We start from the raw sequence: 15085 nt of genomic DNA, 5'->3' as shown, positions 1-15085 counted from the left end.
CATTTTTATTTATTTGTTATATTTTAATTTTTATTTATATGTATTTATTTTCCAATTATTTACATTACATTGGTAATTTCCTAAGTTTCATTTACGGTTTTGACTTTATTACGGGTAGTAAGCAATAAAACTTTTAAACTGCAGACTGAATAATGTCAGAATATTTCTTAATTTTACTAGCAACGCTCATGTCAACATATTTATCACCGATAGACACGATCATACCACCAATTACTGATGGATCAACTTTGGAAGTAAGCTTGATAGTCTCACCTTTTTTGAGGAAATTTTTTAAAGTCGATTCTAATTTATTTTTAATATCGGCATCCAATGCTTTAGCAGTGATCACTTCGCAAACTACTTCTCCTTTATCTGCAGCCATAATAATTTTATATGCGTTAAATACCTGACTAAAATTTTTAAGTCTACCATTCTCAGCTAATAAAATTAACAAATTAGAAGTAGCTGGGTTAAGAGATATCTTATCTCCAATAAGCTTAAGCGCTTCTGCTTTAGTTTTGCGCTTAATTGAAGGATCTCGTACGAATTCTGCTAATGTCGCATCTGTCTTCATTAAGCCCTGTTAAGAACAATATAATAATAGTTATATAAAAAATAATATAAATCAATAAATAAATATGAATATTTCATTTGAATGCTTTATTCAAATGTTTTTAATAAGTATTCGTATTTAAACACCTGGAATTTGTCTAAATCTTGTTCGATCTTGCCAAGCGACTTCTGTTTGCTTCCAGCAGAATAAAGTGCGGTAGCATATCTTCCTTCTAAGCCGAACACTTGAATTGGTGGCTACAGTCACATAATCATTTTAATAAATTATACAAATTATTATACAATTTAGCATTATTGATTAAAATATGAACATTTTAATACCTTCACCAATTGTTGTACAGTAGTAGATGATGAGAAAGACCGAACCTAAAATAATGATATTTTTTTAAATATAAATATGGAATAGTATTATTTTGTCTTAATTTATATTAATATTATACAACAAAAATACGATTATAATTAAATCAGTGAAATATTTAAAATTTAATTTCGATTTGAAAAATATTTGAAAAATGTTGCTTAGTATTCTTAATTAATCAAAAAAAGATTGATGTTGATATTATAAGATTTAAGTATTAATTACTAACAATTATTCTGCTGGCAATCATTTTCACAGATATTTTAATCGAGACAAAACTAATTCGTCTCTTTTTTCACTGATTATAACCATACATTATGTAAGCTATAGCAATGTATAGAAAGGTTCAATTTTATAGTACGTATCATGCCCTACAAGTCACGACAAAATCATTTAAAATCCGCCATTATGGAAGTTTCCATGAATGAAATTAAATACTCGAAAAGTCGACCAATCATATGCAGTTTATAGTTGCTGCATTTATTTATACCAAAATCAAACATAATTATTTTTATAATTATAAAATATCATTTTAAATGACTAACTTGAAATGAGGTTATAAGAATTTAGATATTTTTAATAAAGCATTTGTTCATTATTTACATTTCCCATTTAATTCTCTCAAAAATGTTTCTATGTTGATGACAACGTGTGAGTTTACAAAAATTTTTAATAGATGGTACTGTTAATAGTTGCTATTTAGGGATCCTATAGGAGGGATGCGCCATGTACATTGCTGGGGGACCGGAACTCGATTTTGTGCGCGAATGATTCAAACATTGAAATAATTATGAAATAATAAATTGCATCAAATACAGAAAAAAAATGAACTATATTTAATGATAATTAAAAATTTATATTAAAATAGAATAGGTTACACGAAAAAATTATTATAAATTCAAGCGGTCCCCCAAAATTTTCAGCTCATGTGCTATTGGCTGAAAATTTTAGGGGACCGTTTCCGATCCAACCCGCAGCCATGTTTATCTTTAGTATGTATTAACGGCTGTGGTTAGTTTAAGTTTGGAATACTTATAATTTTTATTGCGATATTTATGTTTAATTATTTTTTTTTTTTTTTTTTTAGTAGTTTTCTATAAGTGTAAGTTTAATTTACTCATTTAATAGTTACAAGTATAAATGTACAAACTTAACCTATAACTTATCGTTTGTTTACAGACTTATTGTTTGTGATGAATAATCATGGTTCGACAGTGTATTCTTAATTACTGAAAAGTTCAACAAGAACTACGCACGACCGTAAATACCTTATACCATCGCGTAGGTATAATCGCTAAAATTTACAAAATTTTAAGCAAACCAATCTCAGTTCGAGTAAAACTATGATCATGTATCACATTGAGAAATAAAAATGTGTTAAAATAAATCTATTATTTAATTGTTTTATATATTTGTCTTATTATTCTTCTTATTATTATTAATATAATATATATAGTAGATAATTATATTTATCAAAATTGTATAAATTCCTACAAATTGTTTTGAAATTTCAAAATACTGTAATGCCTTTTATCAAATCAAACTTAATTAAGTCTTTCTTATTGAATTTATAATAATTTTCTCGTGTAACCTATTCTATTTGAATATAAATTTTTAATTATCATTAAATATAGTTCATTTTTTTCTGTATTTGATGCAATTCATTATTTCATAATTATTTCAATGTTTGAATCATTCGCGCGCAAAATCGAGTTCCGGTCCCCCAGCAATGTACATGGCGCATCCCTCCTACAGGATCCCTATTGTTATTCTCTTTTTTAAATAATTAATTACCTTATTACATATTATTCATTAAATTTTTCTCAACATAAGTTTGTTTAAAATTTGGACATTGAATTGTAATTTCTGGAAGTAATTAATTATATTAATTTTATATCATATTTTTAATTTTGAAATATGAATTTGTTTTATTAAATAAATAATATATAATAATTATTATTATTGTTTTAGTGATGTGTAGTAACAATTGGTAATCTATTTCCATAAATCATTTTTGTATGTATCCTATGTACTTATTATTTTTATTAGAATAAATGAATACTAAAAAGTGTAAAGAATCGATGTTCTACTTTGGATTTGCAATATAAAAAAATGACAATTTTAATGAACTCAATGTTTCATTAATAATGTGTTTAATGAAGAAACAGTTAATTGTTTATATATTTTAATTTTGATACAATGGCAAGCACCAATGAATTTGGCCCTGATTCTGGTGGTAGAATCAAGGTATTTGAGGTTATATTTCACTTATTAGAATAGTCTTAAAAACTATTAAGATTTAAAATATATTAGTATACCATTACAATATGGAATAATATTGTAATAATTGCAAATTTCTTTTTTAGGGTGTTACTATAGTTAAACCTATAGTTTATGGAAATATTTCTCGTTACTTTGGCAAAAAAAGAGAAGAAGATGGTCATACACATCAATGGACTGTTTACGTTAAACCATATCATAATGAAGATATGTCAACATATGTTAAAAAAATACATTTCAAGTTACATGAAAGTTATAATAATCCTAATCGCATTGTGATTAAACCCCCATACGAATTGACTGAAACAGGTTGGGGTGAATTTGAAATTGTTATTAAAATATATTTTCATGATCCCAATGAACGACCTGTATGTATACACATATACTTTATTATATAAAATATAAAAGATTTTTAATAATTACATATTGTTTTTTTATAGGTGACTATATATCATATACTAAAATTATTTCAATCGACTCCGGAAATACAACTTGGAAAAAAAAGTTTAGTATCTGAATTTTATGAAGAAATTGTTTTCCAAGATCCTACAGCGTTAATGCAACATTTATTGAGTACAACTAGACCTATTTCCGCTGGAAATTGGCGACATAATTCAGATTGTAAATATAAACTATTAAATATTACCAGATATAAATTTATTAAATTACTTAAATACTCTTTATATATTTATTTCATTACTTCACATTAATATCTTATTTTTATCAAACAGTTGAAGCTAAAAAAGAGTCAACAATGAAGGCGTTGATAGATGCTCGTACAAAGATTAGATTACAAGTGATAGAACTCAAAGAAAAATTGACATTAGCTAAAGAAACTATATCCAACTTTAAAGAAGAAATTGCCAAAATTTCCAAAGCCGGTGGAACTTTATCTGTAACTTAACATTTGTATAAACTAACATTTTTATTATGTTATACGCATGTAAGCAAATAAATTAAAATACAAAATTTTTCTATAAACATAAATATACTTATCCCCCGATTTACACTGAAGATAGGTTCCTTAGAAAACCGTGTAAATTGAAAATAAACTAAAATGTAAATAATTCAGTCTTTTATTTCAATGTAAAATAAAACTAAATATATTTCAAAAAACATGAAAATAACGTTTTATTCATAAAATGATAAAAATATAAAGATATATGTATGTAATTTATTTTACATATAGAAACAAGTAGTATATAATACAAAAATTAAACAAAAATTTAATTACTGTTATCACTTTCGTCAACTATTAATCTTTTATTCCTGATTGGTATGACGTCACTTTGATTCCCTTGATAATACTTGATGCAATTCAAGTTCGATGTAAAATAAATTAAAAACAATTTCAGATTGGATAGTCTTGGTAATGAAATCCATAATTAGCAATTGTGTTTGGTATTTGATCAAATGTTTATAGACTTCCTCATATTAAATTAAGCGTTTATTAATATCTTTCTGAAATAAGAGAGCTTGTTCAACGTTCGGATCATTTTGTAGAAAATGATTATCCAATTTTTGCCCTAATTCAAGTCCTTCACGTATAACTTTTGCTGTGAACAGACAGCAAAGATTACTTTCAGACTATTCGATCCAAGCCGGGGGTAAATTTAAAATATATTATTATTATTTTTAACAATATTTTAACATTTTTTATGAAGCATAGAACATAATTAAATACTATCGATTAAAATCGAATTTTCAATCGATTATCATATCGAAATGACAACGTGCTTTTTGATTGGCCCATTTTAAAAAGTCCGCTATAATTGTCTCTATTCACCCTTCATATGATTAACATATTCGAAAATTCGAAACACGTATTACAACTGGCGTTTATTAATTATTACGAATTAGTTGAAAGATATGTCAGGAATTTGTAAGCAAGTATTACGAACATTAAAAGCAGGCGCTGTTAATACTTTAGTTATTGGAATTATTATTAATAGTTCGAATGTAAGAACATTCGACGCTACACAAACGAGATGTACGAATTGGTCATCTTATTTTACAAACTTTATATCATAACTTAGACTTACAGAACTTATATCATAATATAAATATATTAAACGTGACTATTCAAAAAATATTGAATGTATTTATTGCAGTTAATAATGGCGAACGTGCTGTTTGGACGTTTACGTTACGAGATTCCGAAGAAGATTTTATTAACGTAACTGTATGGGGTACTGTAGAATATGTTAAAAAATTAGTAACCGCATTTCATATAGGTTCAATAGGTTTGTACCATAAATTTTCATAGCAAATCTGTAATGAAATTTAATTATAAAAATTAATTCTTTCATTACTAGCGACTCATGTATGGGTTGTCCATACAAAGGCTCGTATGTATGAGTAATCCTTATACGGGTTGTCCATGTAAAGGCCCCATATAGGAATCGTATATCATGCAACGTCACGCATTTATTTACAAACAAATTTATATGAAATGATATTTCTGCTAAATTATATCGCAACAAAAGGGTTAATAAGAGAGCGAAACGTTGTGAATAAATTAGATATTTTACTAACGTTAAAATTTACTTAAAAATTGTAGTTAAATATTTTACTTTTTAAATGACAAAGTCATATATATGGCCTTATAACGCATAGATAAGCGCATAGATAAACGCAAAAAATGTTAGATAAATAGATGAATGATTTTTGAACAAATATTATATCATCATAATTAATATCATAAGCTAATTAATTCTCCAGCATTTAAAAATTATTTCTTTATTTATATAAATTCTTTTAGATATAATTTTTTATTAAACAAATAATAGAGCAAAATATAATGAATAAATTAGTTATTATTTACTATTGTTCAAGGAAACTTAAACGTTGCAATTAGATATTCAACTGTTTAAAAATAAGGCCGTATAGATAAATGCATTGAATGCCAAGCAGTTTTATACTATTGTTTTTTTTTTCTATTATAATTTAACATAGTCATTTTTATTTTATTGATTTATTATTTATATCATTATTACTATAGTAATTATTATACGTATTAAAATATGATTGCAGTTGAAGTGATAAATGCAAAAATATTAGCTCGACAAGCTGAGGACAAAGACGAAATGTTTGTACCTTTTGTATCAATTCCATATAAATTAATAGTGAATGAAGGTGTTGCACTAATACAGACCCACTATGCACCTGTTCGAGATACCTATGAAAAATTATTAACAATACCAACTAAAAGTGCTGAACGTTTGCAAACATTAAAAAGTGTATTACAACAACTAGAAAATTTATGCGATCAATATGTCGACATTTTGGTCGTGATCACGTTCGTACGTAAATGTTATTTTTCTTATTCTTATGTTAAAGATAATTTTTCAATTGTTATTATTAACATTGTGCATAGGTTAGCGGAGAACGTAATATAACCACTCGAGATGGTAGAACATTAAAATGTCGTAATTTCGAAGCTACGGATGGATCCAGCGAGTCGCCTATAGTTTTTATACTTTGGGAAAACGAATGGGTTGAAAGAGCAGCTACATGGCAACCTAAATACACTGTTCTTTTTCTATCCGATGCTCGTATCATGTTTGATAAATTTAAAAAAAAACCGTCATAAGTATAGGTCCTAAATTATCTTATTTTATGCAATATTATAAATTTTTAATATTTCTTAATATTATATTATTTTTATATCAGGGAAGGTTAAAAAGTTGTGTGCCTCAACAAAAAAAGCTTTTATTATTTTTTTAAAATAAAAGTGAATTGGAAAGAAAAAAGTTATTTCTATGTTAGGTTCATAACTTTTTAATCCATCCAAGTATAAGGAAACCACGAAAGTTCTTGTTGTTTAAATTAATAGAAAAAAATGAATATGCAAACCTAAGAACGATACAAATTTTTTCAGTAATCAATTATTGTATTATTTATAAATTTAACGATGTAATGAAATAATTTATTTAGTCAGAAAGACATTGATCACAGAGAATCCGAATATACCGGAGACAGAACTCGTAAGGAAAGCAGTAGATCACTTTGGTCGAGATATTTTTTCTGCCGATCCTTTTGCAGTACCTAATCGTGAGAATGAATTTTAAATTTTACTTCTAAATTCTTTAATAGAAAATCGAATTAGTGACATTTATTTTATAATTTGAACAAAATAGCCGATACGATCGTCACGGTGATGACTATAGAAGAAATTTCAGAAAAAATAAATCAAGCAACTATTGTCGAAGATGGAAGATTACAATTTGCAACAATTTTGAAAGCGATGGTAACTGATATGAATTTGGATGACACTAATCCTGGTTTAATATCAACGAGATGGTATTTTCAGTGTTATCATAATATTCATCTAATAAATATATAATATAAGTTTATATGATTATGATTAAGGAATAATTATTAAATTTACAGCGCTTTGTGTAAAAGATTGGTTCTGAAAAATCATGACTCTTGTATGAACTTGAATTGTCCATGTGGTAACGGTACTCGTCCACCATTTAATGCAATAACTATTAATGTGAAAGTTAATTTAAAAGACGATACTGGATACCTAATCGGTTGTAGATTAAGTGGAGAAATTGCGGAATGTGTTTTGGGTTGTACAGCTAATGAATTTCAGGTGATAGTATTATCCACAAATTCTTCAATCAAAATTCTACATTAACAACAACAACAAAGACGACGATAGCAATAAAATTATTAAAATTAATCATAAATGAATATATATATATACGTAAATGTATTGAACATTTTTGAGCCTAGTTCAAAACTTTTCAATTCATCGTTGTATATTTTTTGGACGCAGTTAGTTCTTTTTGTTACGTCAACCGTAACATGCGTATTTACATGAGTTCAAACGAGTATAGAATACGGAATATATTGAGAGAAATCATTCTGGTTGCTATATCGTTAACCGGTTTCCTGTATATTACCGATACGTATCGTTACACAGCATGTATACTTACATATGTACTTATGCATAGTATATATGCATGTACGAGGTCAAGAGGTTTTCTTTGTTCAAAGAAGAAAGCCAACCTCGGCGCTATTTTTTCTTATTAATTTGTTATCTTAGTGTGGTCTTCAAAATTAAATTTTGGAATTAAATTAATTACGATTTATAATTAACATATATTATTTTTTTTATGTATGGATACAATATACTATAGGCTATGACAGTAGCTCAACGAGCCGATTTAAAATGGATGTATGTTATGGAAAAATGTGATGTACGTTTGCACGTGTTGGGACCAACGTCTCTTTTCCCTCGTGCTTTATATAATATTTTATCAATACGACCAATCGCCAAAGAAGATAAAGAACCAAATCAACCGGATAAAACTTGTAACATGTAAAAGGATAACGTTATTAAATAAATATGATAATTAGAAAAGAAGAAAAAAAGCACATAGAAAAATAAATCAATAGGAGTTTAAGAATTTAATTTTATTCTTTTAAAACACACAAAAATATGACGAACATATAACGTGTGTGTTAATTTATTATTATTTATCAATGTATATATATATATACTCTTCTTTCATTTCTATTTAATAAATGATCAATCAAAATGTTTTTTATTTATGAATATCCAATAAGCGATAAAACACGTCACCAATCGTAATTAACAAAAATTAAACAAACGGTTAACAAAGGATTAAATGATCAACGAACATTGCCAGTCAATGAATAATCGATTTAAAAAAAAGAGACACTATAGAATCGATATTTTTATGATCGTACGAGAGGGCAATAAATGACGCGATTATTGGGCCATGCCTTCTCCAGGCCCATATTCTTTTCATTTAAAAAAAGATTAGAAGACGTATTTAAGGTAAATGATTAATTTTGTCTTTTATCTAAATAATAAATAAAGTAATAGAAAAATAATACTAAATAAAACATTAAATCATACTATTTGAATCTAGTTTCATGTTTGTTTTGTTTATTTTTTAGGTAACCGAAGGAGATCCTGCAAAGGATGGAAGAGGACGTAGATAAAAAAGAAGAACAAGAAATTGTTGTAAATAAACAACCCTGTTCTTCTCCTAATTCGGACGAACAACTTACATGTTCTCTCTATCTTTCCTGCAGTGGTATTCCTTGTGGTCAGGATCACCGAAGTCAAGGTAGATTGATTAAGAGAACCTGTAAATCCTTATAGAACATAATTTCTAGCTTTATTATATTTATTATAATTATTAAAGATGGAGAGACTCTTCGGTCGCGATTAGAAGAAGCTATTGGTAGTTCAGAGCCTTCAGGAAAGTGCCAAATTTTCGAAACTTTGTGTGGCTTTATTGTAACATTCGAACGAGAAAGTGATGTGGATAATCTCTTACAACATTGCGATTTTACACGACTTTTTGAAGGACCTGTACAAGTTAGTCTTAATCATGTTTTATATATAAGTTGAACGTTTCAGTTTCTATTAATGTAAAAATATTTAATGAGTTTATATATCAGGTAGTTCGATTTGCTGCAAAAGATACTCGTTATAAACAATCTGTGCTACTTCGTGACGTACCTTGGGCAATACCACTTCAAGAACTTAGCTCTGCCTTGGCGAAGCAAGGAATAGCGACTGGAATTATCGAAAGATCGCGTCAATATGTTCGAGTTGAGGTAATCTCAATAATGATTTAAATAATCTCATAATTACGATTGAATACAAAGAAGTAAATGAGACACTAACAATGATGCGTTTAGCTTTTGGATGCGGAACATTATGAGCTTCTATTAAGACAAGGATTAGATTTCTTCGGTGCTGTACGCTTCAGTGCTATTCCCGAAAGATGGTGGCGTCCTGGAGCTGGAAATATAGCTATGCCACCGATTCTTTCGGGTAATTTCGCTCCAGGACATCCTCCTGAAACATCCAATTCTCATCAAGGCGATAGTGTTCTTCAATGTTATCGATGCCAAGGATTTTGGCACGTAGCTGCTAATTGTCGACATCTACCAAGATGCGTTCGTTGTGGTGAACCGCACAGCGTTGAATTTTGTCCAAGACCAAGAAATAATCCTATCTGTTGTCACTGTTCCGGCCCTCATCATGCGGGTAAACTTAATTCGATATACTCCTGTGTTCTTGTTTTTATTTTAATCTTCATTCATTGTATTCATTATAATCGTCATATTTTAGGCTATCGACAATGTCCTGTTAGATTGCAATTATCCAACGCTACTCCTATCAGCATCACTTTAAGCACGGCACGTGCCGAAGGCCAATATTCGTCGAATCTTACCAATAATAAATCAACGCCTTCACCCCAAGAGTTATCACCATTGAAATCAAATCTTTCTTAAGCGATAGTGTTCTTTAAAGCTTCAAAGTGATAATTTTCTCATCTTTTTTATTTCCTCTTTGATATCAATTACTTCAAATCTTTCAAATTTCATGTTCACACGATCCATGATTCATATAATCTATAGTTAAAGACTAATTATAGATTTATTTTCCGATAACTAGGCTATCGTGCCAATGTTACTTATGAAAGTTTCTCTTTTTCAACGAAGAAATCGAAAGAGTAATACGGAAATAACTTCTCCAACTTTTTTTTTCTAATATTTTTTTTATTATTTTATTCTTTATTAATAAAAATATTTGTTTATGTGTACGGTACAATAAAAATTCATTTTAATAAAATGTATTTTCTTTCTCTCTCTGCTAAGAAATGTAAATCGAACTCAAAGTCATTTCTTTTTAAAATACGTATTACAATATCTAAGGAGTCGAGATGAAATTCGACTTACGAAAAATTTGCAAGGAAATCTATAATTTACCACTAATGCAAAACGTTTCTGTGTTCTTATATATATTCTTTTCCCTTCTTCTTGTCTGCGTCCCACTTTCTTCGTCCTAGTCGCAGTGAATGTTCAGTGATGACTTCGTGATCAAACGACACACAACAACGTTGTTTCGAGTGACAGAGAAGGGATCATTAATATAAGAAAATAAGATATTACATTCGTACAGTTATATTCAGTTATTTAATTTAATTCTATCGACAGATTATCTCTTCCTCTCTTGTGTTTAATCATTTAAAGATTAAAAAGCGAGAATTACAAATGTTTCGAGTTAAATAGTTAAAATATATGAACTCAAAGAAATTGAAATTTTATTTTATTATTTGGAAACGATTTTTACACATCAAATTTCGCGTAATTCAATGAACATTTCTAGGTAAACATCATGAAAAATATGGAATTTATCATCATTTTAAGGTAAAAAAATACAAAAGGAAAGTTAAATCTTTAAAGTAATCATCAAAAAACCGTACGATGTCTTTTTTAACTACTACATATTCTATCAATTTCTACGACAGGACGGTACGTTTTAAATGTTATCACTTATAATTGATATAATTCAATTGCTTTGTCACGTTTTACGTTAGACGCAAAAAAAAGAATTTTTTTTTTGTTAAATTTTCTTTACCTTAAAAATTAAGTATCGTAATTAAAAAAATATCTTTTGAACGCGCATAATAACATTATCCTAAATAACTTTGTTAAATAATTGTACTTTATTAAATCTCAAACATAAGAATTTTGGTGTCTTTGTTTTCGTTAATTAATTTAAAACTAATCATCAATATATTCGTTACTATACTTATTTACGAAGAAAGGTTCTAAGTATAAATATTGTGGAAGAGATAACAAAATTATAGCATTCGGATATCATTAATTTAATCTATGGATGACAAGTTTTGTTCTAATATCAAAATGACTTCGGTGAATATGATAGTATTTATTTTACTAACGTTATCCGCGAGTAGTTTGCAAAGGCCTACTTTTTTTAAAAATACTTTCAAAGGATTGCGAGGAATTTCAACGAATATAAATTTGTTAAAACACATAAGAGCGGTTTATTATCACGAGCAAACCGTTGCTATCGTCGATCTCGGATTTAACAACGAATTACACGATTGCAATATCGTTGAAGTATAGTAAGTTAAAGTTTAAATAATTTTAAAAAATTATAAGAAAAAAATGATTAAATATAATTTATAAATTCATCTTATAGTGAACCAGAAGAAGCTATCGAAGTACTTAGAAATTTATCACTAACTGTAAATCCACAAAGAGTATCATTTATGCAAATAATGAAGCTTCTACAACAATGTGAAACTTTGGATGGCCTACAAACTCAAGATTTATTAGATACTTCGGAAGATACACAAGATGGAAAAAATTATTCTCGAATAAGTCCGTTTACTTTGTTTTCAGGAATATTACCAGGTAATTCATTACTTTCTTATACTCTTTTTACTTCTTTTACAGTATGTCATTCGAATTGAACATCTAATTTATTTTGTTCATTTTGTTCAAGGAACAAAATGGTGTGGAGCTGGAGACATAGCTGATAATTATCATGATTTGGGACGAGAAGCAAATATTGATAGGTTCGAATACCTTTATTAATATCAAAATGCAAATAGAATTAATTTGACAAATACTTTCTGCTTCAACAGATGCTGTCGCAATCATGATTTGTGCCCTGTAAAAGTAAGAGCTCGTACATCACGCTTCAACTTAAACAATAATTCTTTGTACACTAAGTAAGTGTAATACAATATTTTGTTTTATATATAAATATTTAAAATAAAAATGTTATGTAGAATGAGTGAAAAGAATATGTGTGTATGTATTTCTGAGGCGACATGACTAAAAGTGTGTCTAAAAGTGAGACTGTGTGTCTGTATTAAATTTTATTTTTAATAATTGAATATACAATTTACCCTCTTTTTATTTTGTTCAAGCATATCCCACATTTCTTATAATATATCTATAAATATTAAATAATATTATATGTAAATGTGTTTATCTGTAAGAAATTTAATATCAACACGTTTGATGAATCATCATATGATTTTTATTCTTACCTATTTCAGATCGCACTGTACTTGTGACGAATTATTTTACAACTGTTTAAAAAATACTAAAAATTCAATAGCCGATCTTATAGGCAACATATATTTTAATATTATAAGAGTGCCATGCATAGAGGATATTTCAAGTCGATGGAATCAAGAATCTGAAAAGCAATTTATTTCTGTGAAAATGAAGTATTAGTCTTCTTTGACAGATTATTTTTTAAACTGTACAATTTTTCTATTTTAAATCTGACATAATTAAATATTAAAACAAATTAATGTATACTGTTTATTTATTATACATACCATTGTCGATATAAATAGTTTACTTTTATACTATTCCATCGTGGATGCAATAATTTCTTCTAATGGTGGTAAAAATGGGATGATATCTTGAAATGTTTGACTCACATTCGAAGATGCATGATTGCATAAGTTTCCTACAAAGATATTCTTTTTGTTATATAAATTTAATAATTAAATTATTAATGAATTTTTACCTAATAACCACAAGGTTTCTTTTCTTATATGCTTATGATGATGAGATAATAAAATTCTGAGTAATTCTTGCACATTCAAATCACCAATCTGTAGATCCATTAAAAAAGTATTTACAATATCTTCAAGCGTATTAGCGGTTAGTAAGTTTCCTAATATACGTAAACACGCTGCAATCTGATATAATTCAATTATATTAATATTTAGAACATAATATAGTATTTATAGAATAAAAACATATATATGTACCAAGGAACTATTATTAGACAAATAATTAGGAATAGAGAATTGCAAAAAGTTAACGATAGATGATAACACGTAATATAATGAATTGCCACATGCTACATTGGAAGATAATAATGCCAGTAGCCAGAGAGTATCAGAATTTTCTTCAAACAAGTGTCTGTTTTTACATGCTTCCGCAAGTTCCATCAACTCAGCTTCCCTGAAAAATTAATAAATTTATTAGCAATGTTTACAATATAAGATAATAAATATGGAATTTAATAAATAATTTTTAGTGTTTTCTAAAGTTATGTACTTGATAAAAGAAAATCCCCCATATAGATAGTGCAAAGCTGCATATACTACGGAAGGAAGAATTTTATCATCACATTCATTTAACAATTTTATTAGATAACATAGACACTTCTGCGCATGTAAAATTTCAAAAGCTTTTTTACTTTCGCTAGACAAATTTCCAATGGTCCAAAGACAGACTTCCTAGAATTAAAGTATTAATAATTTTTGTCATATCAATTCAGAGATGTGAATATTTAAAAAATACACTAATATTATTTACCAATAAAGGACAGTTCAAGCTTTCGCATTCGGTAATTAAATACGGAGATATATATTTGGCTATCGCTGTGCAAGCTTTTGTATTACCAAGAGCAATGTTGCAACAACAATTTGTAGCGCCCAATTGCGAGATTGGATTGTTCCCAGAAATATCTCGTGCCAATGCAAATATTATATTATCAACTTGTAATAATGCTTTAATATTCGATTCTGACTACAATATATTTGAATATTAATTAATTGAAATTATTCAATTAAGCCTATCAAAATTTGTAGTTTTGCAAATTTATTTCTAAATATAATTACAACCTGAATTAAAGCATTTTGCAAACGACGATAATCGTTGACGTGAAGCGTGTTTTTTTTAAGCTTCATTGCAATTTCTGTAACAAATGCTGCAGAATAAGATGTATTTTCTATAAATTCTCCAAGAGCAGGACGATTTTCATTAAGAATTCTAGCACGTTGCTTTTTCCTTTCGACACTAATAGTTTTTCTTACACGTTCTCTTATATCTTCCATTTTACAATTATTTTTATAACACTTTTATATTACATTAATAATACATTTTCACAAGACAACACTAAAATAACCTTAAATTTGAATCTTACAGATTTTTGTTGATAATTTATCGATCGTTCGAAGTACCATCTAGCGATGGAACGTATAACTAAAATACCGGGTTCCTAGCAATAGGCAATACCTTACATACATACGT

General features: G+C 27.8%; 6 protein-coding genes across 15 annotated transcripts; 4 read left to right on the top strand and 2 right to left on the bottom strand.

The window, feature by feature from the left end:
* Window positions 1–2: 2 nt before the first annotated feature.
* ATPsynO (ATP synthase subunit O, mitochondrial) lies at window positions 3–1309 on the bottom strand. The gene is made up of 4 exons (XM_015323481.2): window positions 1161–1309; window positions 895–939; window positions 700–810; window positions 3–580 (listed from the first exon to the last, which is right to left on the bottom strand). Exons 1-4 carry the CDS (start codon window positions 1179–1181, stop codon window positions 134–136), a joined length of 624 nt encoding a protein of 207 aa, XP_015178967.1. The 5' UTR covers window positions 1182–1309; the 3' UTR covers window positions 3–133.
* A 566-nt stretch (window positions 1310–1875) lies between these two features.
* Window positions 1876–4198, top strand: Gas41 (YEATS domain-containing protein 4 Gas41). 5 transcript variants are annotated; one of them, XM_089179355.1, is made up of 6 exons: window positions 1876–2033; window positions 2111–2212; window positions 2981–3178; window positions 3298–3579; window positions 3652–3832; window positions 3943–4198. In XM_089179355.1, the coding sequence occupies exons 3-6, from the start codon at window positions 3131–3133 to the stop codon at window positions 4113–4115; spliced, it is 684 nt and encodes a 227-aa protein (XP_089035481.1). In that variant the 5' UTR covers window positions 1876–2033; window positions 2111–2212; window positions 2981–3130; the 3' UTR covers window positions 4116–4198. The 5 variants fall into 5 exon arrangements, with proteins under 5 accessions (XP_089035481.1, XP_089035478.1, XP_015178753.1 ...); XM_089179352.1 differs by having other exon boundaries at window positions 2111–2803; XM_015323267.2 differs by having other exon boundaries at window positions 2111–2803; window positions 2903–3178.
* Window positions 4199–4436: 238 nt separating this feature from the next.
* Window positions 4437–8555, top strand: hdm (meiosis specific with OB domains hold'em). Its single transcript, XM_089179356.1, has 8 exons — window positions 4437–5201; window positions 5323–5454; window positions 6245–6513; window positions 6588–6798; window positions 7136–7264; window positions 7351–7513; window positions 7604–7811; window positions 8362–8555. Exons 1-8 carry the CDS (start codon window positions 5081–5083, stop codon window positions 8545–8547), a joined length of 1419 nt encoding a protein of 472 aa, XP_089035482.1. The 5' UTR covers window positions 4437–5080; the 3' UTR covers window positions 8548–8555.
* Window positions 8556–8888: 333 nt separating this feature from the next.
* LOC107067760 (uncharacterized) lies at window positions 8889–12434 on the top strand. Of its 2 annotated transcripts, none has more exons than XM_015323562.2 (7): window positions 8889–9026; window positions 9149–9321; window positions 9400–9575; window positions 9659–9817; window positions 9902–10253; window positions 10338–11419; window positions 12009–12434. In XM_015323562.2, the coding sequence occupies exons 2-6, from the start codon at window positions 9174–9176 to the stop codon at window positions 10499–10501; spliced, it is 999 nt and encodes a 332-aa protein (XP_015179048.1). In that variant the 5' UTR covers window positions 8889–9026; window positions 9149–9173; the 3' UTR covers window positions 10502–11419; window positions 12009–12434. The 2 variants fall into 2 exon arrangements, with proteins under 2 accessions (XP_015179048.1, XP_089035476.1); XM_089179350.1 differs by having other exon boundaries at window positions 10338–11926.
* On the top strand, window positions 11888–13347 carry LOC107067743 (uncharacterized). Its single transcript, XM_015323531.2, has 5 exons — window positions 11888–12141; window positions 12219–12433; window positions 12525–12597; window positions 12667–12753; window positions 13087–13347. The coding sequence occupies exons 1-5, from the start codon at window positions 11888–11890 to the stop codon at window positions 13265–13267; spliced, it is 810 nt and encodes a 269-aa protein (XP_015179017.1). The 3' UTR covers window positions 13268–13347.
* On the bottom strand, window positions 12591–15016 carry LOC107067742 (uncharacterized). Of its 5 annotated transcripts, none has more exons than XR_016178852.1 (9): window positions 14677–15016; window positions 14369–14581; window positions 14108–14289; window positions 13816–14011; window positions 13569–13743; window positions 13375–13508; window positions 13078–13229; window positions 12934–13019; window positions 12591–12692 (listed from the first exon to the last, which is right to left on the bottom strand). XR_016178852.1 is itself a non-coding variant. In XM_015323528.2 (7 exons), the coding sequence occupies exons 1-6, from the start codon at window positions 14887–14889 to the stop codon at window positions 13405–13407; spliced, it is 1083 nt and encodes a 360-aa protein (XP_015179014.2). In that variant the 5' UTR covers window positions 14890–15016; the 3' UTR covers window positions 12889–13229; window positions 13375–13404. The 5 variants fall into 5 exon arrangements, 1 of the variants encoding a protein (XP_015179014.2); XR_016178851.1 differs by having other exon boundaries at window positions 12934–12980; XR_016178850.1 differs by lacking the exon at window positions 12591–12692 and having other exon boundaries at window positions 12889–13019.
* Window positions 15017–15085: the final 69 nt, after the last annotated feature.

Source organism: Polistes dominula, unplaced genomic scaffold (genome assembly GCF_049000335.1).
Source record: "Polistes dominula isolate Pdom_NZ unplaced genomic scaffold, Pdom_raw_medaka contig_373, whole genome shotgun sequence".
In the NCBI taxonomy this organism is placed as follows: Eukaryota; Metazoa; Arthropoda; class Insecta; order Hymenoptera; family Vespidae; genus Polistes; species Polistes dominula.
The sequence above is the reverse complement of the archived record's forward strand: the minus strand, read 5'-3'. Positions and strand labels throughout refer to the sequence as shown.